General features: G+C 45.8%; 1 protein-coding gene across 8 annotated transcripts in view; it reads right to left on the bottom strand.

Moving 5' to 3' along the window:
- The window catches only part of Rora (RAR related orphan receptor A), a 734,084-nt gene that overhangs the window by 22,559 nt on the left and 686,022 nt on the right, over positions 1-25,503 (bottom strand). For 5 of the 8 annotated variants that reach the window (XM_085844758.1, XM_085844757.1, XM_085844760.1 and 2 more), the window contains 3 exons: positions 17,451-17,536; positions 3,911-4,041; positions 1,207-1,602 (listed from right to left, as the gene is read on the bottom strand). In XM_085844758.1, coding sequence (XP_085700884.1) covers positions 1,207-1,602; positions 3,911-4,041; positions 17,451-17,536 — 613 coding nt within the window. Of the gene's footprint in view, positions 1-1,206; positions 1,603-3,910; positions 4,053-17,450; positions 17,537-25,503 lie in introns of all 8 variants that reach the window. The other 3 variants (XM_029481367.2, XM_021171873.3, XM_021171872.3) reach the window with 1 other exon arrangement.

Here is a 25,503-nt window from a genome sequence, read left to right as displayed (position 1 = left end):
ATCTCTGGGAACGGCAGATCATTTGGAAACTGTAAAGGCTCTTATCAAAGGTTTTCTGATAATAGTGCTATATTTAAAAAATTGATTAAATATAGAGAGGGTGTTAACATAACGCACGTGAAGGGAACATTTCCATTGTCTGTGCCATCAGTGTTTCTGGGCCATCATCTCCCCAGAAATGGCTATGCCCTGACAATAGGAAAACAGAGGTGTTTGTGTCTCTGTGGTGTTTTGTTTTGATTTCCCATTTTTCTTGTCTTCCTTTTGGCAAAGCGAGCCCTGTATGAAATCTTACCAGTTTTGCCACCAATGGTCATCTTTAAAATATTCTGGCAAGTTCAGACTTAAGTCACCACAGGCATTTACAATTCACATCAGTGCAGCGAAGCTTGGTTACCTGAGAGCCTGCCAGATGTGTCATCCCCCAAGGGTACCAACTGGTTACTGGTGTTCACAAATATTGGCCCAATGTAATGAAAAAAAAATCAAACTCCCCACAAAGAACCGATAAGCTGATTTTTCTCGTAAATGTTCAAGTTTAGCAGGGTAGGGCCAGGACTGAGAGAATGTGCAACAGGTCCAGGGTACAGCTGGGATCAGAAGAGGAACACTGTCATGTGTGGCTCCATGGTAGGGTGGCTCGGATAATGGTAATATGGCCATCCCTTTGAAAATGCTGGGAAGGAGGATTCTGAATGCTCACTGTGAATCAATTTTAAGTGTTCAACATGAAAGATATGCTACATGCCCCTAGCTGATTATTATAGCATGTTTACATGTACTGAAAAGGCACACTGTCCCTTATGATTTACACACAGCTGTTCAGTGTCAATTAAAAGCTTAAAAATGTTAGCAACCAAATTAAAGACTTTAAAATATAAATATATGCCTATGGCTTAGATTGGGCTGGTGGACTCCGTGTCTGTGTGTGACCTTAGGCATAAAGGAATACCTGGAGTCTTAAGTGACTAACCAGTTCAAGTGGCCTTCTCCCGTGCTTACTGTTGTTGCTTACATCCTGTCTAGGTTCAGAGCAGTACATTTGCAGTGGACACCCATGAGAAACAATCATACAGGGAGGCTGGTATCTGAAGCTTGGGCAAGGTGGAGGGGAAATCCCGCCCATCATAGACAATCCCTTGTACCCCTTTCACTTCACAGGGAATGCCCAGAGCAAACCAGGAGGAGCACTGCATACTGCCTTACCTAGTTCTGCCATGGACACGGTTGGGGAAGTCTCTCCGTTGGTGAAGGAGCAGTAGGGGAAAAAGCCAGATGCTGGTGTGTAGTCACATATGGGTTCGGGTTTGATCCCATTGATGTCCAATCCCGACTGGTCTGGGGAGGGCTGGATGTCCAGGTAGAAGCTGCTGACCGCTGAGTCGGCCTTGCTGCCCTCGGGGGTGTGCCCATCCATATAGGTGCTGAGGTCATCATGCAGTTCCGTCAGCCCATTGGCTGAGATGTTGTAGGTGGGCGTCAGCGGCTCCGCCTCCCCAGGCTGCTGCTGGTGGTCTCGCTGCTGCTGCTGCATCCGGTGCTTCTGCACCTCAGCGTACAAGCTGTCTCTCTGCTTCTTGGACATCCGACCAAACTTGACAGCTGGGAAGAGAGAAAGCAACGCACACCTTGAACCAGGCAGAGTTATCCTCTCTCAAGCTTTCAGGTTTCCAAAACATCTCAGAGCAAGTCGGCATAAAAGCAAGTCACCCACAAGGCAAGAACAAGTGCCTCAAGCTGCCCCCAACCCCCTTGCAAACACACCCTCCCAGGTGACAAGCTAGCCCAGGCAACCCTTCTTCCCTTGTTGGTCTGCAGCCTTGTGCCCTTAGGCTCATTAAGAATATAATGTTTTGATTTTTCTTTTTGAGACAGGGTCTTGCTAAGTAGCCCAGACTGGCCTTGAACTGGTGGCCACCTTACCTCAGCCTCCTGAGGATGACAGACACGTTGCACCTAGCTCTGTGGTGTCATGATCTGGTCACTTTATACGACATGGCCTGGCCCAGACCCGCCCCCTTACTTTGCAGCATTTGAACCACCAGGCAGAGATGCAAAGATTCATGGGATATACTGGGGCGGAAGCTGCATCTTTTACTAAGTATTCTTTCTATCCCATACATAAGAATGACAGATCTGGGGCTTCACCGTGAAGCTGTCTATAGTTCCCAGAACTGTATGTCTGTGAGAGCTGTGGGCAGGTGTGGCCTTGTCTGTATTTATTTTCTTTTTTGGAGAAAATAAATTTCACCATATTGCCCAGGTTGGTCCTGAAGTCCCAGGTACAAGCTGTCATCCTCTCTGCCTCTCAAGTAGCTAAGGCACAAACCTGGGCATCTTAGCTGGATCCATTGTTAAGTGATACTTTGCTCTACACTCATTTAGCCTCAGGTAAAGAGAACAAGGGAGGGCAAGGCCTGTAACGTCCCCTGGGGGAGGGTCTGTGTCTGTGGCACTTCTCAGGATCTGGCCGGGCAAGCGTGGCAACAGCTTCCTGCCTCACTGTCTCAGGTGTGTTTTCCCTGAAACACTCATCCAGATATAGAAAACATGTTTCCTGGCTTGATTGCTCCCACCGACGGTGCCATCCCCCTGCCCTCTTGTCTAGGCACTCTACAGACAAAGATTTTTGCTGGAGGGATTTAGTTCTCCTAATTGATTATAGTTAAATTGATTCCTGATTGGGGGGACGACCTCATTTACTTCAGCCTTGTCAGAGTGACGGAGGGGCAGAAGGCAGGGGAGATGGAAATGCAGTTGGGAACGAGAGCACTCCACTGACCAGCTGGTGGAGTTGTCTTGCCAGGGGAGGCTGTGCTGCCCTTTCTACAGAGGGAACAAGCCAGGAGCTCAGCCATTCTGGGACTTCCAGAGCTCAGAGAGGGTTGGGCAACAAATCACAACAACTTATGCTATGTTATGATATAGGTGTGTAAAGAGCCACCCTGAAGATACTTAATCTGGGGCGGGCGGGACCGAGGCTATTTTAGAACCCCCCCGAGGAAAGCTTCTGCTCTAAAGTTAATGTTTGTCTTAATAAAATGACGATTGTATCCAGTGAGCAAGGCAAAAAAGGAGCAGCCCAAGGAAATGCATTTGTAACAGGCAGCTAGGAACCCCACCTAACTGTCAGTTTGATGCTGAAGGCAGACGAAAGATGCAAAAAGACTCACAAGACACGTAGTGCGAGTGAACATGAGCTCGGGTGGCCCTGTTGGCCCTAAGAACAGCTGATGGTAGGAAGGGCAGACGGACACCCCACAGCCCAGGAGATCTCTGGGGATGGTCAGTATACTCAGAAAAGTCCTTAAGCTGGACCCACTGCATTTCCTGCCAGTTTCCACGCGTGACTGTCCTGAATCCTGGTGTTATTTCGTGCACTTAAGAGCGGCTGCTTCGGGGAGGGATCTTGAGATGCTCTGTAACTGGCAAGTGGCCTATCCCTAGTTGTCATGCCTTCTCAATGAAGAATAACACCTATCACCCAGCCTCACTCACTATTTTCACACGTTTGGAAGGTGCAAAATTTGACTTTGGCAGGCATTTGACCCAGTTACCGTAAGAACTATTTCCTGCCAAGTGCCAGTAGACTTACCAGCATTAGGCAAGTACCAATTTGTCCTGGCTTGGGTTTCCTGCCTGAAAGCCCTCAGATGACACATACCTGTAGTTTCTGAAATGTTGACAACCTGAAGCTATTCTGACTACAGGACACTTCTGTGTCTACCCTCACCAGCTAGTTGGCTGATTCCCATAGATCATGAATAAAGGAAGTGCTATGGATTGTAGGAAGCTGCCAGAGGGGCCCAGGAAAGGGTTGAGAGAGCCTCCCCTGATGGAGCAGCACCATGTCGCATGCGCGTCTGCCCAGACCCATGCATTTGTCCCACGCCAGCTATGCGAGGCTCACCATCTCGAGACATCCCCACGGCCAGGCATTTCTGCAGCCGACAATGCTGGCAGCGGTTTCTGCTGGTCCGATCAATCAAACAGTTCTTCTGACGAGGACAGGAGTAGGTGGCATTGCTCTGCTGACTTCTCCTGAAAAAGCCCTGTGATTCAGTTGTAAATACGGAACAGGTTAGTGTCAGTTCCAGCGGTGACACCCAAAGGCTGGGTACTAAGCATCGAGCACCGAGCGCCATTAATATTTAATGGAGGGTTAAGCTTGGAGCAGAATCGTCCAGGAGGCCATTAATGAAATTAAAGTCACTTTTTTTCCTTGAGTAAAATTAACCCCCAGAGCCTAATCCTCCATCCCTTACACATGCAAAACTTCCTTAAACTTCCACTCAATTGCCTGTGTAAAAGACACATGATCAGGGCGACCAAACAAAGCAGTGTGCTGGCTGCAGTGACCCCTAAGGATTTGCCCCTAACCTGTATCTCCAAAATACCTTTTCCTTTGGTGCACTTGTGGAGTATACACAAGAGTATGTGTGTTTGTGTGTGCACATGTATGTTCCTATGTGTGCTTGCAGAGGCTAGAGGAGGAGTCTGGGTGTCAGGCTGCCTTATTTTGCTAAAATGGGGTCTCTTACTGTGCCTGGCAATAGACTGTCAGGTTGCAAGTCCCAGTGAGCCTCCCATCTGTTTCCCACAGTGCTGGAGTGAGCAGGTGCCCATGTCATGCCTGGCTGTTTATGTGGATGCTGGGGATTCAAACTTAGGTTCTCATGTGTGTGCAGCAAGTGTTGTGTCCCATGATGTCATCTATATGTCTGGGTGTGCCGTGGTGTTTACCACTCAAGCCTCTGGCTGTTTGGCCATCTTTCACTCCCCGGGTCTGAACCTAACGGTGCAAACAGTGAGATGACACTTGGATTGGCTACTTTAAAGATCAGTTGCATTTCAAATTTTCAGTCCTCACCGGTTGGGAATCAGCAGTGTTTAGAAGAACGGCCTTTAGGCTTGGGTCCAGTGTAGTGATCAGCAGCTTCTCATTTGTGTTGAGTGCTATGCTGGAGGTGAGAGGGTGTGCAAAGACACACGGGAGCTGCTGGCCTCAAGGTGTGTGCTTATGAAGCTCCTGATTTTCAGTACAGGGACTAGAAGGTGCAAGCTTTTCTTTAGTGATTTTTGTAGGAGAAACCCACAAGCTTCGCACAGGTGCAACGTTTCCACGATGGCTGACTGAAAAATTGGTTCTAATCGCCATAGATTTCTCATGCAACACATGTGCTACTTAGAAGCATATTTTATAACTTCCAAAATACGTGGCAGTGACAGGGCTGGGGATATCGTGTGTGTGTGTGTGTGTGTGTGTGTGTATTTCTTCTAGTGGTATCTAAGGAAATGTAGGGGTTATGTGAAGCAGAGCCATAGAGGGTACAAGAGAGAAATGGTCACCTTCAGGGCTGTCTCTAATGATAAAGACAAATGTCTCCAACCAAGGGGACATTAGGGAGTAAAGGAAGGATGGACAAGGAATGTTAAAATATCCACATGCTTCATCCAACACATTTGTCTAGAGGCAGCTTTGACTGCTGTATCAGAATTATTAAGGACAGAAATAAATGTGCTTGTCCTGTCAGCCAGGAGTCTTTTCTAGAGAAACAGTTCAAGAGTCATCCAGGGGATGCTCTTTAGAGCACTAGATGCCCAAATGTGACTGACTTGAGTTCTAGTACCACACTCTTACACAATGGAGTTGGGCGCCCACTGAAAATCATGTTTCAGAAATACTGTTTGTATAAAAAAAAGTGATAAAATTGGCTCAAGATCTAAGTCCAGTGCAATCTAATCTGAGAGTGAGAGAGCACCCCATATTTGATGTAAAAGAAACTATGAAAAACTATGCCTCCCCCAAAGAGAAGAATTGCTGGTCTTGGCTGGTGGGGCCGTTAGTGACTCTAACTTTCTCCTTTTTTCTTTGCTTTCTGATTAGTCCTCTACAGGTCAGTGGATGGCACTCAAAATCTGCCATCAGTGTCCTCACCTGCTGCTTTGTGTGATGACTAGGGTCTGCATGGACCAAGCCAAGTAAGTTAAATGCATGTGAGCCAGGCTCTTCTAACCCACTTTGTAACGAGTTCGGTGTCTTTGAAAGCAGTCAAAATATTTAAAACTGTGTGTGTGTGGTGTTCCCTGGCAAAAGGGGAGTGTGAGAAGTTTTCTTAGAATTTTCTAGAAGGAAGCCAAGAAAATATATTTTAAAGCACACCAAGAAGTCACCTGCATGGGTGGTCACTTTGGTCTTTGTCTGTTTATCACTTTCTTGGGGCTCAGCCACTGGCTGCGTTTCTTTCACAGGTATTTAAAATTTTAATTTTATTTATTTGTGTGAAGGGTAAAGGGACTGGAGCCTCTCGAGATGGGGTGGCTTGCTCAAAATGCCACCTCCAGCACTTCAGGAAGCCAGGAGAGAGATTTCTTCAGAATTCTTTCCAGAACACCCTTGTCCCCTTTGTTTCCACTATAAGTAGCAGGACAGATTGACTCTGAAATTACCATTTCCTTTAGATTCATTCGTTCAGCTGACCCAGGCTGCCACTGCACAAGCATCTTATCAACTCATGCTCTACCACTGTAGCGGAGGTGGGATGGGGGTCACAGGAGAAATCAGCCTCGGAGTCCAGCATCCCACTTCCTTTCTGCCCTGAAGCATTATGTCCGCTTTGGTTCGCCTTACCTTCCCCACCCACATGGAAATCTGGCTCATTCATGGAGTGAACAGCAATGAAACTCAGGGCAAGGGCTCAGAGTCGCTCTCATTAGAGATGTCTGAGCGAATCGGGCTGTAAACCTCAAGGAAAATTAATGCAGCATTCTGTGTGTCTAGGGTTGGAGGAGGGGCAGCAAGCCTGGAGCTTGTGACTAGCTTCCAAGCTGCCTGCCTAGCTATGGAGTTGGGAAGGATTTGGGAGAGCAAAACCCAGCAGACACACCCTCTTCACCTCACACTTAACCTTCAGTTGAGTCCATCAAGAACACGATGGCTCACCAGCTTTGAGAGGGCAGAGCTGAGAACCAGGGCAAGGCCATTCTCTTGGACAAAGACAATACAGTCCCATCCTCAAGAAGAAATATCCCATTCATGACACGAGGGGTCCAGTGGAGCTTTCTAGGGAGAGACTGGGGAGGCTGCCCTGATTCAAACTGAACTCTGTATTTTCAGAGACACTGAGTACTCAAGATTAGGTTAGGCTGGCTGACCAGCGGGTCCAGGTATCTGTCTGTCCCCACCCACTAACTCTGCAGCATGGGGACTGTAAGGGCATGCACGCAGCCACACCTGGCCTTTAACATGGGACTGAGCTCAGGTCCTCATGTTTCATGGCAAATGCTTCACTGAGCTATCTCCTGAGCACCTGGCTGCCTTAAAAAACCTCCGCCAGTATTCCTCAGAGAGCTTTCAGAGCAGTGTAAATGCCGAGGAAGTTATACTGGTAAAACAAGTTAGAGCCCACAGGAGAATTAGAAGTAAGAAAGAAACAATGGAAAGTTCAGGGATGCTTCTGAGTGAGACTCAGGGGTTTGTCTGCTTGGAGCACATCCTAGAGAAGGTTCTGAGACATGAGTTCTTGAGGGTGAGCAGCCTGTGGCAAAGCTCTGAGGGGAATGCGTATCACAAAGCCAGCACTCAAGTCAAGGATTGGCAAGAAAGGCATTAACTACATCACTGTGCAATTTTGCTGGTACCAAAAGGTATGTCAGGACACTTGAAGTAGTTCCATTCTAGTCATGGTGGACTCCAGCAAAGAGTCACCATGATCTTCCTCGGGCAGGAGATTCTTGGATTGTGGCACATTACCACCACCTAGTGGCTATATGCTGCCATGCAGCCCTTCAAAAAAATGTAACACCAATAGGTTACCTTGGGTGGTGGAAGTGGAAAGATTACCAGGCCTATATCCCTTAACTGGTGACATGATGGGATCACCCATGTAGGTTTTGACAATGCACCACAGGTCTTTTACCCTTAGAGATACAAGTCACGGGAACTCACGAGCCTGAGCAACATGAAATAGTTTCACCAACATGACTGTCTAAACATGAGCTGCACAAGGGCACTCATAAGACATTGGAGCTGAGATGAAAAGGATGGACCATCTAGAGACTGCCATACCTGGGGATCCATCCCATAATCAGCCTCCAAACACTGACACCATTGCATACACTAGCAAGATTTTGCTGAAAGGACCCAGATATAGCTGTCTCTTGTGAGGCTATGCCGGGGCCTAGCAAACACAGAAGTGGATGCTCATAGTCAGCTATTGGATGGATCACAGGGCCCCCAATGGAGGAGCTAGAGAAAGTACTCAAGGAGGTCTACAACCCTATAGGTGGAACAACAATATGAACTAACCAGTACCCCCAGAGCTCGTGTCTCTAGCTGCATATGTATCAGAAGATGGCCTAGTCGGCCATCATTGGAAAAAGAGGCCCATTGGTCTTGCAAACTTTATATGCCTCAGTATAGGGGAACGCCAGGGCCAAGAAGTGGGAGTGGGTAGGTAGGGGAGTGGGGGAGGGGGAGGGTATGGGGGACTTTTGGGATAGCATTGGAAATGTAAATGAAGAAAATACCTAATTAAAAAAAAAAAGACACGGTAGCATGGGCAGCAGAAGGCTAGGGAGGTCTCAGCACCTCACAAAAAGTCACAGGCAACCAGAGAATGCTGTGAGAAATGGTCTTTCCCCAGGGAAGAGCACGCCGGCTGCTTATCCGATATCAAATCGATAGCCCTGAAACATGTACACACGAGTAACACTGTACAGACTAAGCGGGCTGTGCTTAGGCATATATATATGAGTATGTATGAAACAACAGTTAATGAAAAGAAAGATGAACTAACTAAAGTTATTGGAATTAATTCATTGAACATTAATTGAAATTACTGAAATGAAAAATAATGGAAATTAATTGACTAATTATCAATGAACGAAAGAGCACATGGAATGGTATATGGATGGGATGGTCCGGAGTGAGGGAAAGGGAGAGGATGTAATTGTATTATAACCTCAAAAATATACGAAATAAAGATGATTATGCATGTGTGTTCCTGGGTGTGGGCTGTACAATTGAGTGCCATGTCTAAGAGGCCAGAAGAGGGCATCAGATTCCCTAGAAGTGGAGTTTACAGAGGATTCTGAGCCACTTGAAGTAGGTGCTGGCAACGGAACTCTGGAAGAGGAATACAAGCTCTTAGCTGCCGAGTCGTCCCTGGACTGCTTTGTCTTGAAAGTACATTTTTGAGTCTCATTTATGACAAGTCCACTGCTCAGTACTTTTGAGAAAACAAAATGGTTATTTGGTTTTATTTATATATATCCATATCCTAATATACATATTCTCAAATTTGACCCTTGGGTGGAGCTTTCTTCTACTTCCTGGGTTAGGACTAGGGTCAGAGTGTTCAGGAGATAGCTTATGACCTGGATTCAAGAAGTGAATACTAAATGTCAGGAAATTCATTCAATCCAGATTTTAAGCCTAACCACCACTAAAAAAGATCATTATTTATTATAACAGGGGCTGTCAAGTATATTGGAAGGATGGCAGCAGTTGGAGATGCTGAAATATTGGTTAATTCTTCCTGGGGTGCTTGCATTAGCCTCACTGTGGAGTATTTACACCTCGGCAAATGCTATGGCAAATGCTACGCTTTGGGGCTCAGTTGATGGCTCCTACTTGTGGTGGCTGTCTAAACCGAAAAGTAATTTGGTCGGCCTGTGCAGACCAAATGTGAGACTGTGTCCTAGCTGTACCCATGCAGTTGGGAATATTGTAGAAAAATGGAAGTATTTGTCCAGAATTAGAAATTTACCAAACAGTTTAGCAAAGGTGCTCCCATCTCTATTAACAAAGATGTGGAGTTCCAAAATGTGTGTCTCTTGCCTCACTTTCTTATTTATACGTGGAGATGAAGTTATCAATGCAAATTCACAATGAAACCATAGGTTTTCATCAGCTGCATCTGGCTTCCTTCATCCAAATCCAGGTACACACACACCTAAGACCTGTTGCTGGAGTCACCTCCCTATCAGCCCCCAGTGCTTCACCCTCATAATAACCAGGGAACGGCCGCCCATCCAGGCATCTCTCTCCCAGACTCAAACCTCCTTTCAAAAGTCCTACACAGACCAAGCTAGCTTTTCTAAGGACCTCTGTCCCTGAGATTGCCTGGAAGCTCAGAATCTCCTCCCTATCCATTCTCTGGGACCTTTTCTGAGCCCGCTCCTCCCAGGCACCCACCTCTAGTGCAGCATGACTGCCTCCACTGCCTTCTCTGTTCAAAAGAGTTGACTCAGACGCCTGCTGAAAGCATGGCAGGGTGGAGGAGGCCTCCAGTGACAGCCAGATTCTGAGCTTTCTAGGTGCTGCAGAGGACACCTCATCAATTGTATGTAAAGTAGCCATTTGCATATCCGTTGTATGTTCTGGCTTAAAATCCAGGGAAATTAGAGCTATACGTTCAAGAGCTCACTCCAAGCAGAGGACAGGAGGGGCCAGATTTGAGTTCTTGATTCTAGGTGCGTCTCATTCCAAAGGCTTGCTTTTATGGTGAGTGTGCAGAAGGTCAACCTTGGGCATCCATCCTCAGGAGCTGTATCCTTCTCTGCCTGCCTCCCTCCCTCCCTCCCTCCCTGGCAGGGATTTCTCACTGGGCCCTATGGCTCACCTGTTAGGCTAGGCTGGCCTCAGGGATTCTCTGGGGAGTTTAGGCATGTGTTTACTGGGGATCAAGTGTTACTTTATCATCATGAAGACATCTTCCCCTCCCTGCCCCCAGTTTCAGGTCACAGAAATATGGAGGGAAGATTGAAAATAAGCCCCTACCCCCTTCTTAGATCTGTAGTGGAAGTTAATGATAATGGCCAAAGCGAGGGTGATTGATACAGGGTCTCACACACTGCATTTCTACACAGGTGGGAAAACTAATTTGCTAAATCTATCTCATTAAAATGTTTTGACATATCAGTGACTTTTTACACTGGGGTTATTATTGATTTGAGTCAAGCATGTGCGCTCTCTGGACACTGAACTGTAGGTGCGGAAGGGGGGAGTACTCAGGAGTCTTGCCCTGGAGTTGGAGGGTCCCTCTTGCTTGGGGCTGTTTCTCCATGAGGCACAGGCTGCAATACTGATCTGATGTTTGGTCTTTTGACAATTTTCACGTAATGAATTGATTCCTACAGTTCATTAACATACCCACTTCCACTTCTGTGTACACATATGTCTTAATTAGCTGCTCATTGGCTGTTTAATTACAAGAAAACAGCTGACAGCTGCCTTGCGGAATTCTAATGGCAGACGCGTTGGAATGGCTACACATTTGCTTTTTGACAACCAAGATTTATTCATGACTCTGAGTTATTGTGAGTGCTCCTATGCCTGCCCAAAGCACCGCATCTTGCAGTTTGACTAAGAATTGGAAATTCAGGAGACTGTACCAAGTGGGTTCTATGTCTGCCTATGCGGAGACGAGCTGAGTCTTCTGTATAAACAGATGCCCTATGTCCCAATGCTATTTATCCTGGGAGCTTTCTTTCGAGAATGTTCAGAAGGGTGAGGGTGAGTGTGGATAGGAAGTGGAGAAGCTGGACACTGGGGGGAAGATGGTAAGTGTCAGGTTTACTGAGGGTAAGGCTAGGTCATCCACAGATTGAAGTCAGGGAGAGAAAGAAGCAAAGGAAGTGAGAAAGTGGAAATGGACTCAGAGCAGGAGTAAGAGTCTCCTAAGCAGTAGAGGAGGAAAGAGACTCGGGTTCCTTAGAGGAGAACGGGCAGCCTCCTTTGCACCAGTTAGCTGGTGTACAACAGCTACCCCACCCCACCCATGTCCAAGCATCTGGTAGCACTTCCCAGGGAAACTTTCTTCCATAGGTAATGGCCCACCTCCTCGTGGAACTCTGTGTGGCAGTGAGCTCTGACTGGAAGCTGACATCACCTCATGTGTCCCATTTGTATGTGTGGCTGCTGCCAGTGCCTGAGCTCCAACATTCTCAGTTCCAGTCCTAAGAAAGGAGTGCAGCAACCCCAGGAGAACCACGCAGAAATCTAGTCCTAAGGCAGGGAGGATTCTGACAACTACACTGTCCGGAACCTAGCTTGTTTGTGAGCCGAGAAGGGGCGGGGGCAGTAGCTACTGAGACACATGAGCAAGCCACTTGTTTCTGTGGCACTGAAGTGGAGGCGCTCCAATCACCTCATCACCTAACAGCAGAATAGAAGACTCAGGATGGCTGAGGGGTGAAGTGACATACTGTCCCTCCCCAGCTCTGACTTTCATTTTAAAAGGCCGAGCTCTAGTCCAGGACTAGGCATTTTAAAGCACTAAAAATAAAAAATATTGAACATGAAAACATTATGTTGAAAACCATACAGAGCCAGCTCAGGGGTCGTAGGGACGTTTTACAACTGAATAACAAAAATAGCAGAATTCATGAAGAACCAGTAGGGCCTCATGGGAATAGTCATGGAGTTTCTTCCCAGCCAAGGGCATAGAAAGCTCCACACACTTTGACGATTTCCTCAGAGAGGAGAAAAATATCTGCAACATGCTCTAAATATCATTAAAAACCTTCCTATAGTTATTTTTTGAGATGCTTGTATGAAGAGATGATTGTAAATTTCTCAGTGATTGCCTGGAAGAGGAAGTTTCACATAGGACACCATCTTAGCTCTAAGTCATTGATGAGCAAGTCTCAGGTAAATGAATCATATATGGTAAGTAGACTATGATTTCTATGTGTATATATACACAGAGGTTATATGTATTTTTATGGCGAGCAAAGGGTCTTAAATATGAGAAACCAATTTACTAATCCCAGTACTAGACTGTACAATAAACTTAAGAACATAGAGGCAAAGAGCATAGGGGTTAGAGTACTTCTGCTCTTGCAAAGGCCCCAGGTTTGGTTTCTGCAGTTCATAACCATATCTCACTCCAGCTCCAGGGGATCTGATACTCTTTCCTGACTTCCACGGTATCTGCACTTATACACATACCTCTTTTTAAAAACCTTACAGTTGAAATTGTAGAGACAAAAACCCTAAAACAGTTATGGATTTGAAAAACAAACCAAAAGTAGGCGTCTGCGACAGAAACGTTCCATTATCAGCTGAGCTGCCATGGGAAGTGACAGCACGTGCCACTGGACCATTTCTCAAAGGTCTAACCACGAGCACAGTTCTCAGCATATTCCTTTCTTTACGGGATCAGGATGGAGGTTCAGCTCTCCATCTACAGCCCAGGCATCATTTCTAGGCTTTTTTACCAAGGGTCCAACCAGATTTGGTTCCAGGAGTTCAGAACATCTCTCAAGAGAGGGGAATTCGTGCATATTGCTGTCGTAGGATGATGATAAATTTTCCCCATAATAGAAGACGTGGTGGAGGGAACCCTTGCTCCCTTCCACTACCCACAGAAAACTGCACTTATTCCCCGCCAGCTGGGGTGTATGTCCTTCCTTAAATGCAGTGGCTGCAACCAAGGCTGCCTATTGCAGGTCATTTTACCTGTGCCATTCCCCACTATCCTTAACTCTTAGCCCAGGATGCCTCCCTGGTCCCATGGTGGTACCTGTGAAACTGAACCAGGCCCAGATTCCTCTAATGCCATCAGCTGGATATGGGCATCTGTGAGTTTATACACAATCATTTTTGCCCTGCACAGGCCACTTCTCTACAGACAGATCACAAACTCCTTGAGGGAGGAGTCAGTCAGCTACATCTTTGGATTCCTCAGAGTGCTGATGGCCCCAAGAGAGAGTTCTAGTATTACATTTATTATCATGTGTATTGGCATGAAAAAGTGCCAATGGCTACAGAAGACAAGACTAGACCATGGGTATCCCATTAATAGTACCTGTCTATCTTGAGCATTGCCAAGGTATAGAGGAGTGTGGGTAACAACAGCTAGCTCTCGGGTATGCAAGTACCCCGCTGCATATCCAAGCCTCTCCCAAGTGTCTGACCTGGATGCGTGTGAGTACTCCAGCAAGCAGCTTGCTACCCTTGCCTAACAGGCTGGGGGGAATGGATTGATACTCTAGGTGATGAGGTCACTGCTCAACTTGACAAGTCCCAGGCAGAATTCTAACCCGGGTAGTCTGGGTGGACTCAGGGGCCATGTAGTGCACTGCCCCTGTCTAGATCTCCAAGGGTCACGCTGTCTGGCTTCTTTATGGTCAGGTTGATATACCTACAACACAGCTAACTCAGAAAACGACTGTGGTGTTTGAATGAGAATGCTCCTACCCAACTCCCCCCACCCCCCAGACTCAATTTGTTCGAATCCTTCGTCCCCAGTCGGTGGAACTGTTTGGGAAGGATTAGGAGGTGTGGTCTCGTTGGAGGACGTGTGTCACTGGAAGTGAGCTTTGAGGTTTCAGCAGACTCCTTCCTGCCTTTTACCTCTTGCTTGCAGTTTGAGATGTGAGCTCTTAGCTTTCCTATTACCATGGCTTCACACACTCTAACCCTGTAAAACTGTAAACCCAATCACATGCTTTCACTTATAAGTTGTGTTTGTTGTGTTTTATCGCAATAGAAAGATAACTGATACAACAACCCAGACCATTTTCTATCCCCTCCTTACTACAGATCCATTTGATACACAATATGGCTTACCCTCCTATGTCTAATTAGACTGCCAGGAAGAAAATGATTTATGATTTGTCATAGTGGGATCATTGCCACCTGGTTAGAATAGGATAATTAACAACAGTGGCAGAACTCGTATACTTCACCATAACTAGGGGTAAAATAACTACAGTCAGACACTACAATATAGAACAGGTATTGTATCCCTTAAAACCAAACTCATAATACTGTACAATACTGAAAAACTCACACTCTAATGGTTTAGTGTCGTTCGTTGTGGGAAGTCACATGAGCAGATGAGCAGAACCGCCACCAACTGAATGAACACCATTTCAACGTGGAGGTGTTCCATGGCCAGGATTTGGGGAGGGGAGGTGTCTAGATATATTGGGACTGTTGTTGCTGTTAGCCTTACTGTCTGTTATTTATTATCTCCAGGATAAATATTGGGCCTTGAAATGTATCCTGTGCGTGTGTAAATGCATTGGTACTCTGTCAATTCGGGACTCACTGAATAGCCTGTTATTAATGAGCCTAAGGCATAGCACACAAGTCACCCCCTCTCTACCCCTGATTTTCATTTTTCTAGATCATGCATTGTCAGTTCAATACACAGAACTCCAGTGGCACAGCTGACCAACTCAGAGTGACTGCTGGGCTTCTGGGGCAGGGTACAAGGATGCAGGTGGCATAGACACCCAGGGGACGGGCCACACACAAAGGCCATTCATGTGGAGGACCACAACAGAGCAGACACTGTTGTAGGGATGAGAGAGGACCTGGTGCTCCCACCAAGGACATAACTTTGGGGTCACTGAGGCTGACGTTGAGCCAGCTATCTTGGACAGGCCATGTGCATAGCTAGCTTAGTATTTCAACTTAGGACACTGGGTGTCTTCCTCTGTCACTCTTGATACCTGAGACAGAGATGGCCACTGAACTTGAAGTTCTCTGTTTCAGCTCTGCTGGCTGGCAGGTGAGCTCTGGGGATCTGTCTGGCTCTGCCTCTGCCAATCCCGGGGTTACAGTGCACACAAACACACTCAGCTTTTTATTAATATTACTATTATTTTAACCATAGATGCTAGGTCCTCATACTTGCAGAGCTGGCAGTGTTACGTACCCAGCCTTCTCTCCAGCCCCAAGTATTTCATTTTTAAAATAATTTATTTCAGAGAGGCCAGATTAAGGAAGAAAGGGGTATAGATTTTTTTCTTCTTCTTCTTTTTTTTTTTTTAATCCAGTACCATGAATGAGGTCTTAACCACAGAGATGAATAATTCAAAATTCCCCTCAAGTAACAAGTTCCCCACTTCTGAAAGGTGGGTGGCCTTTTTAAAAAGTACAAAAGGATTTGGTGATGTACAAAAGTCCCATGCTTTGGACCAGTGAGGTGGCTTAGTAGTATAGGGACTTGCCGCCAAGACTGATGACCTGAGTTCCTAGGACCTACATAGTAGAAAGAGACAACTGACTCCTGTAAGTTGTCATGCTGTCATCTGACCTCCATGTGCATGACTCCTCCTCTTCCTGCTCCAAATAAATACGCACAATAATGTTTAAAAATCCATCTCCATTAACCTAGATGATGCATTTACATATATGTAAATCAGCCAATGATAGGATTAGCAGTGAAAGGAAGAATTTAAAAAAATTATGAGGCTAATCTCCCTCAAATCTCTCAGCCATTATGTATGTACGTCTGCAGGTGATTCTATCTTATGCAATACATTCTAGTTTTCACTAATGGAAAGCAAACCAAATTCACAGATTTCCCCCAACCCCCAACCTTAAAAAGCCTCAGGGCTAATCTGGGTTTAGCTATTACTGTCTTCTAGGCCTTTTGTATCAAATAGCAACTCTCCCACTCATTTTGGGCTATTTTAACCCTGTCTTAGGACTCTTCCCATACAAGCAGAAGAATTTAAAATTTAACCAATGGAAATTTGAATAACAGTTTGGGGGGGCCTGGTCTTGGATTGATTAAGGTAAGCATCTCTATTTTCCATTCTCACAGTAAGCCAGTTCTGCATCCATGGCTCCGAGGCCACACCATACAAATGGTCACAACAGTGATAATGAAGATGCTATGTGGACTCAAGTGGCACTTTCCAGGATACTTTTAAGTGCCTCCGATTCTTGGAATATCCTAACAGGTGGGAAGGGCAGGTGTCACGGCTACCTTATGGATGAAGTTGAAGGATTAAAAGACTAAGATGTGGGCAGGTGACACCAGGAGTAAAGCCCAGTTCATCCCATAACTTAACATCTGAATAGCAACAGAAACACTCAGTCACAGCCATGTGAAACTTACGGGAAATACCTTCTCATAAAGCCAGTAATGGGCAGCCCCAGGTATCTGTGTGTGGGTGCGCACCCACTTTGCAGCAAGGGCGGCCAGCATAGGATGTCAGTGTCCTTTCCTGTAGCTTCCTGCCTTATTCTGGTGAGACAGGGTCTCACACTGAACCTGGAGCTCACTGCTGCAGCTGGCAAGTAAGCCTCAGGGACCTCTACCCCAAAATGCTGGGGTAACAGGCCGAGTGGCCATTTCTGGAGTTTTCACATAGGCATCAGGGATTTGAATTCAGGTCCCAAGTTCTCGAAAATGGCATGCTATTCCCTACTGACCCATTATTTATTTCCTCATCCCAGAGGTATCTCATCAGAGCAACCGACTCTAGTCCCTTGCTCTTGATTCTCCTGACATCTTGAAGAAAGGACTAGAGTCTATGCAACTGCAGTAATTACAATTTAACAACACAGCACTGACCACACCCTGTTGTCATCACTCAGAATCTCAAGGAGTTGAACTTTTAGGTAGACGGGAGGTAAAAAATAGAAATTGCAAAGATGCCTCGTAACATGACTAGAAACAACAACAATTCAAACAGCTTACCTTGCAGCCTTCACACGTAATGACACCATAATGGATTCCTGACGATTTGTCTCCACAGATCTTGCATGGAATAATTTCAATTTGAGCTGCAACAGAAGCATGCAACCAGTTAATTACATTTTCTTTTAAACACCTTATAAAAGTGTTCCCCGATCAGCATTTGTATAGTGAAAACTAATAACCTGCTAAACATTATCCTGCATTAACTATTCATTGCTGAACTGTGAGGGTCCCCCTAGAGCCCTGGACTAAATTATGGCTGCTCGTTATATAATAGCTTTCGGGTTATTAAAATGGGTCATTTGAGAAGGTGTTTAAGAGCCCACAAGAAGACTGGAATCAGCATTTCAAAGGCTTCCAGAACTGGAGAGTTCGCAGTTTAGGCCTCAGAGCAAAGCAGACACTAAAACGTGTCCCCCACCCCCCACCCCCATCTCATTTTCCGTCATTATTTTTAAAAGGTCATAAATCTGCCTTGGCTGAGCATGGGGCTCATGACTGGGAGAGAAAAATACACCCCCCAAAAGTCAGGTCTACTTAGGAAAATGATTCAGTTCAAAATATTAATAAGTTACGTATGATAGGAAGGGCTCCTCTCTCATCTTTTCAAAGAATTAATGTAGTTGCCATGTGTTCAAAATTAGTTCATCTCTGTACAGCCAAAACCTTTCAGCCATAAAGTTAATATCCTGCCTGAATTTAATAATGATGAATTTTGACAAACAGGAGAGGTTGCTTATGATTTTTTTTTACGATGGAAATTGATTTTTTTTGTGCAGCATCCATATATTTTTATGCAATTGATTATTTAAAGCTTCTTGCCACTGTAAAACCAAATGATTAAGATATGACACCAAAGTTTTATGTCCTAGCCAGGCATATCTCTAAATAAATACACTGTATTTCCAGTAGAGGTAGAAAAAGTAGAATTGAAAAACTGAAATATACAGAATAAAATACACGAGGGGAAAAAAATCTCACATTTAACTCATGTCTTAAATTGGGTTTATATGTGAAATCACGGAGGCCAAGGTGGATCTGCAAATGATGGTGGTGAACTGTGCCCCCCACCCCCACCCCATTTACCCAGAATGCTCTGTTGTGCTACATTTCCATTTCAAAGCTTTCACCACTGGCTATTACCACAGCACATCACCTACCAAGTCAAACACACAGGATAGCAAGTTCCATAGTCAATTTCATTTTATGTAGTATCTAGGTAGCTTTATGCCTCTCACAAAGCAATGGTCTCACAAAGCAAGGGACTCTGTTGTGCAATGTATACAATACACACACACATACACACGCACGTGCACATATGCACAAACACACAGCCTACTGTCTTCTGATGAAACACTATATCCAGGGATATGTATTTTCTGCAACCACTGACTTTGGTACTTGATGCAATGATGTAATAACATATCCAAATATTCAAAACTACTGAGTTTACTATAAACCAAGCAAACCTGCTAACTCCCAAGAAGATGAGCATAAGTGTTGTGCTGACTGCCAGCTATTCTAGAAGGATGGTCCTTTCCTGTGTAATTTTTTTTCAGCACTGTATCCCATGTTTGTTCATCCAAGATTTGGTTGTGGATGTGTGTGGGTATATGCATGTGACAGTGATGCCTCCAGAGACCAGAGGAGGGCATCCTGTTCCCTGTCACTGGAGTTTGTCCACCACAGGGGGCAGGAACCCAACTCAGGTCCTTTTAGAAGAGCAGCAAGCACTCTTTTTTTGTTGTTGTTGGTTTTTTTGGTTTTTCGAGACAGGGTTTCTCTGTGTAGCCGTGGCTGTCCTGGAACTAACTCTGTAGACCAGGCTGGCCTTGAACTCAGAAATCCGCCTGTCTCTGCCTCCCAAGTGCTGGGATTAAAGGTGTGCGCCACCATGCCTGGCCTGCAGCAAGCACTCTTAACCACTGAGGCATCTCCCCTGCCCAGAGTTAGAGACAGTCCAGAATCTCACTCAAATTCTTTGATATCATCTGGAGGCCTACCGCCTCCTAACGGTGCTACTGCAACTTAGAATGCTTAGAGTTGTATTAATAAAAAAAACCCTATTTCCAGCCTTGCTTGCTTGACTTCCTTGGGTCACATAGCATAAGGCCTCATATTAAGTGCTCCTCTCAATATCTTTGCTAGAGTCATAGGAAAGGCTGTGCTTAGCCTCAGTGGGCAGTGCAGGCTAAAGAATCAGAATTAGTGAGAACAAGCTTCTCCAGGCCCCTCACAGGCGGGGACCGAAGGGTCTCTGTAGAACAAGGCTCAGCTCTTCTGTGTGGCGGATTAATGTGCTCTGCTAGCTGCCCCCCTGCAAGGCTGTCTTATCTCAGGAGATAATTTCAGCTGTGAGTGCCCTTTGGGAGATGAAGAAAATGCACCTGCTCCTCCCGCAAGCCCTCTGAATGTCATCTGATGACACGGGTTGACATTCTCACAGCAAACATTCACGACCGGGAGCAGGGTACTTACTCACCTCTCTCTTCAATACCCCCAGCATGCAGAAGCCCTCCCCGGCCCGACTGCCATTCAACAGACAGACTCACATGAATCACAGAGGGGAAAATGAGAGTCTTTTCCTCCCAGATACTTCATAGCATGGCCATTTCAACAAGAATGATAAAAATCCCTTCACACCCCCTCCCCCAAATCCGTCCAGCCTTTCCATTCTCAACCACGACTCTTTCAGCACAAATGCTGTGTGTCTTAGGCCCTGTATCTACTACACACGTGAACTCAGCCAGCATTCCAAAGGATGTTCTCTGTCAGGTACCACCATGGTTGACAATCACATGGACACAGATTCATCTACAGCACATGTGGATTCCTCCCAGCCAATATCATTGAGCAGTAGATCACTGGAAACCAGATGTGGCTGTATGATTCCAGACTAGCCTTGCAGGGAACAATCTTGCTATGAACATTTATCTGCCCACACCCCCACCCCACCCCCACCCCCAATCCTACTGTCTAAATAATTTGCTCTGTGCACTCTAAGTAATTCAGGCAGGATCTCCACACTGGCAGAGGCAGATTTCTGGAGCTAACAAGTGACAGCCTGGGAATGCCAGTGTGCCAGTTAATCCATGTGATCCTTGATCCTTGCTTTTTATTTCTGATCTATGGGAGAGGCAGGCATTGGTTCCTCCTATGGGTGAGAAGATTGTTTAAGAGCAAATGTAGCTCTGGGGCCTGCAAAGTGGCTCAGAGGAATAAGGCCTTTGACACCAAATCTGATGCCTCGAGTTCAGCTCCTAGGATCCACACGGTAAAAGAGACATGACTCCTACAAGTTGTCCTCTGACCACCGTATGTGTGCCTATATGCACACAAAATATAGAAACAATTTCTCATCATACCGTCCTGCCAAGCCAAACCATCTGAACAATAAATATCCATGAGCTTGCCCTTGGTCCATAATCATTCATGGAGGATCAAGAGACACGCCCTCAGCAACTGGGAGAAGCCTGCATGTTAAAGAAACTCATGCTAGTAGCCTGTCCTGGGAATTACCAGCCTTGCATATAGCTGAAGGTCACCACTCGCAGCTTAGGCTACCCTCTCTGTTTTGCAGAATTCCAGGTAGAATGCTTGACCATCCAGTGACTCACCTCAAGTTACCGTTCTTAAGCCTAGGCACATTAGTTAACCCCTCTGATCCCAGCTTCCTAGTGGAAGATACAGGGTACAAACGGTGGCCCTTCTGAGCTGTTTCCACGTGGTGGTCGTTTGATGCATGCATACCCCACTTTTTTTTTTCAGACTTCACATTTGATAACTACTAGCTATTTTTACTGTTGTTGTTGATCCGGAGTCCGGCCTTATAGTGGAATGAAATTCTTCCCTCCAGAGTCTAAGCTCTCTGCGAAGCAGGGATAGAGAAAAGCTGCTTATTTTTCTAGGGATGTTGAAAGGCGGTTCCTGCTGGCCTCCACCGCAGCACTTGGCTGCAGCAACAGTGTATGCATGTCACAAGCAGTCGTGGGATGGAGGAAGTTTTTCTATTGGTTCCTAGAGAAAAATGAACCCAGCATATATGGACTCTGTTCATACCCATCACTCCTCATTGCTCTCCTTGTGTTTGTGTGAGTACCCATGAACGCATGTGCACGGGAGGCCAAACGTTGAGGGCGGAGCCTCCCTCCATGGCTCTCAACTGTATTGGTTTTAAGATGGGGGGTTTTCACTGAACCTGGAACTTGCCAATATTGTTAGACCTGGATTCCTCTGTCTCCATTTCCCCACTCACCTAGGTTTTTTGTTTGTTTGTTTGTTTGTTTGTTTGTTTTTGTTTTTTAACAGAGGCACTAGTGACTGAACTCAGGTTCTCATGCTTGAGAGACAAGCGCTTTACCAAGTGAGCTTTCTCCTCAGCACCTGCACTATCTCAAATTGGACTATATGTCTTTGGGGTGACTTCTGGCTTGCCAAGAAAATGGCTAGGGGCCAAACCTTGGCTGCAATTACGGTAGAATATCTGTCACCCATATGGATGTCTATCAATTTTGCTTGTATTGGTGGAAAAAAAAAAAACCAGCAAAGATCTGTTTGAAAAAGAATCTCTCATTTGCACAAATCTGTTGAGGTGTCTTTTTTTGTTTTTTGTTTTTTGTTTCCTTCCTGGAAGGCTGAGCACGCGGAGGGCATTTTCTTTGCCCTGTTACATATTTCTCTAATATTTGAAATTTTTTTTTTTACAACCAGCGTGTATTACTTTTGTAAGCAGAAAAACCAATAAAGATTAAAAAGAAAAACCCTAAGGCATTTGATTTGATTTTCAGTCAAATGGCTGAGTCCCTTTGTGGATTAGTTGTTTTATTCTATCCCCAGTTTAAAACCGCTGGGGTATTAGAGGCTCCTGTGGCCACCCCCCTGGTGGTGCACGCAGCTTGGCCTGTGTGTCAAGGCTGGCTGGCCTACAGCCTCTGAGTTGCTTGAAATGTCTTTGGAAACTCCAGGCTTCTGCAGTCTTGGCCGTTCTGGTTTCAGAGCCTCCAAAGCTGGTTGTGCAGATTGCACCCTGTCTAGGGGAGTCCAGCTGAGAAAGGAGAGGTCCAGGCTTCAGCTGGACCTGTGAGTCCTGCTGAGGTGGCCTCTTCTGATTGGTCTGCTGAGGTGGCCTCTATTCTGATTGGTCTGCTGAGGTGGCCTCTATTCTGATTGGTCTGCTTAGTTGAGGTTATTTTGCTGTTCAAACCATCCCTTCAGGGGTGTTGCCCTCATCCACATTGCTATGACCCACACAAGTGTGTGGCATAAGTGTACTGAAGAGAAGGGTCAGGAACCCAGTGGTGACCATTTTGTCCCTCCCTCCCTGGGAGGACTGACCCACCCTTGAGGTTCACTGAGCCCTCTCCTTTTCTCTCTGAGGTGGGAGGAGAGCAGCCTGACACCCTAGACCTGTGACGTGGAATACAGTGTGGTTCTGTTCCCTGCCCCCTTCTCACCATGTGCCATGGTCCAGCTGCACACTCCGAAAACTCATAATCAACTTGTTTTGCCATTGTGTCTACTAAATATATACCACTCAGAATGCTAGCTTTCCCCCAGAAGGCAGTCTTTTCTTCCCTTGATTTTGGATTCTTTCATGACAGTACTGAAATCATTGCCACACATCACCAAAACAATTAGACCCCTAATTAGGAAAGTCCTACCCCTCAACACCCCCTTTTCCATAAGCAGCCTCACCGCCATTTTCCGGCAGCACTAACGACAGCCCAGAGTTCCAGAGCTCTGTGCGGGTTTTCAAAGTTTTGGACCTTGTTAGCTTGTTTTGACTTCCGTGTGCACAGCATCCCTGAAGGAGGCAACTGTTAGCTCTCCCATTCTACAGACGGGGAAGGGAAGCATTGGGAGGATCACATGAGCTCATGTTTACATAGCCTGGAGCTTAATGTGTAGGCAGGCACGCACGCGCGCACACACACACACACACACACACACGTAGTATCTCTTTCCTATCTTGGTTTATTATAGATGCCATGGCTTTGTTACTAGTGGTCTGCAGCCCTCAGGAACAAACAACACATGGAGAAAGAGCTGGAGAGCCACCCCAGCCAAGAAGAGGTGGTGCCAGCCCTGTCAACCTGTCCTCTGACACCCAGCTCCCCAGGTGGCCTCAGGTAAGGCACTGAGACCTCTACTTCCTCCACCTATAAAATGGGAATCCGTCTTACCTCCCAGGCAGTCGTGGTAAATGAATGCCTTTAACCCTTTTTGAAGATGAAAAAAAAAATCCTATATAAACAGGAAGCTTTAGGAAGCTTGGCATATCGTTGGCAAGAACCAGGACGCCAAGCCCTCACTGCCCACAACCGGTCCACCACAAAGAATAGTACATGGTGCTCTAATTTGTACTGTGAGCTAGACACATGTAAGTTTTAAGTCCTTCATTCTTGAGGACTGATGGGTTTGGGCATTGCTATGTAGTCTCAATCTGAAAGAAGAAGGCCCTTAAGATGGAAACGTCACAGGAAAGTCTTTGAGCCACACTACTGAATCAAGGCTAGATCATACACTTGGGACCACCACTGATGCCATGATGTCCACACATCATGTGTTTACTGATGTAAGCACAGTCCGTGTTCATGTGATCCTCAGACATCCCAAGGTTCAGGTTTTTTAATTGACTCAAATGATGCCCTCCCACCCCCAGTCAAAAGAAACAAAGACCTGTGCTACTCTGTGCCCTTGAAGACCTACATTTACCTAATAGAGAGGTGTGTGTTGTGTGTGTGTGTGTGTGTGTGTGTTGCTGGGGAGCAAACCCAGGGCCTGGTGGTGCGTGTCAGGCAAGCACTCTGGGATGTCCTTGGTCCATGAAGTCACTTCTTAAAAACTTCACATTGGTTGAAGTTTCTTCTAAAGCTTAGCAGCTTTTTAAAATAATTTTTTCAAGACAATTATAATTGTAAGTGCCCACTAAGCAGACACACACAGACATACAGATACATATGGGAACATCTCTACCTCAAATGACAAAGACTGCAAACGTTAATTACAACTGAGCACAACTGGACACTTGGAACTTGGGCTACTCTGCATATAGTTTAGATGGAGAAGAGTTAAATCCGTAGGCCGGCACATCCCAGGATGAATGCACAGAAAGTATATAGCTGAGTATACAGGAAGTCTCTGGAGAATAAGGAAGATAGAGGTAGTTCTGACAATGGGGACAGAACATTAATCCCTTGTAATGGCCCCACCCCAATCAGATTGAGCTTTCCTTAGAAAACCTGACTCACATTCCCTGATGCATTTGTGTCTTTGCTAAAGCCAAAGCCAGATGAGCCTGCCCACCCCTGGAAAGGAATACTCTATCCAACGAGGAGGGAATCACATTTGCCATGGAGGAGAGAACTGGAAGGCTTTGACTTTTAGGTCCAAGTTTCTCTTGCATTCTCCACCTACACAGCCAGACCCAGAATGTCTAAATTTAAAGTAACCAACTCCTTTACCTCTTTTGGTAACTCCCTAGTAACCAACTAAACCTCGAGCAACATGACTTGACCAGCAAGACGACGATGCTTCCGAAGACGTCATTCTGCTCATAAACTGGGCCAGACGCTGAGTAACCCCCGCCCCCAGAGGGGGCCACTAAGATGGCAAATACAAACTCTTTTCTCTTCTTGTTTCCTCAGATCTTATCCCTCTCAACCATAGAGCGCGTCTGTGGACATGGACCTGTGGTCTTAATTGAAACTAGAGACTTAGATAATTTGCCAAAACTCCAGTCAGAATAAGCTTCTTCCAAGATTTGAAAATGAACTAGAAGATTCTAGAATCAAATCTCTCTCTCTCTCTCTCTCCACAGAATATAGTTCATAAATTTTTTTTCTAAGTCTCCAGGATGAGAAACATTTAGAAAACTCCTGCCGAATCTTTTGGTGTGGGTTACAAATTATTTCATATCATCAGAAAAAAAGAATCCATTTTATTTGTTGGTTAGACTATGCTCAAGGGAGATTCCAGATAGCTTCTTTCGACATAGGTGGACCTTATATGCTACTAGATGCAAAATGTCATCTGTCTGAAAAAGTTGCTTCTA

The sequence above is a fragment of the Mus caroli genome, unplaced genomic scaffold (genome assembly GCF_978045245.1).
Source record: "Mus caroli unplaced genomic scaffold, Mus_caroli_1 scaffold_11, whole genome shotgun sequence".
Lineage (NCBI taxonomy): Eukaryota > Metazoa > Chordata > Mammalia > Rodentia > Muridae > Mus > Mus caroli.
This window is presented reverse-complemented; position numbering and strand designations above follow the sequence as displayed.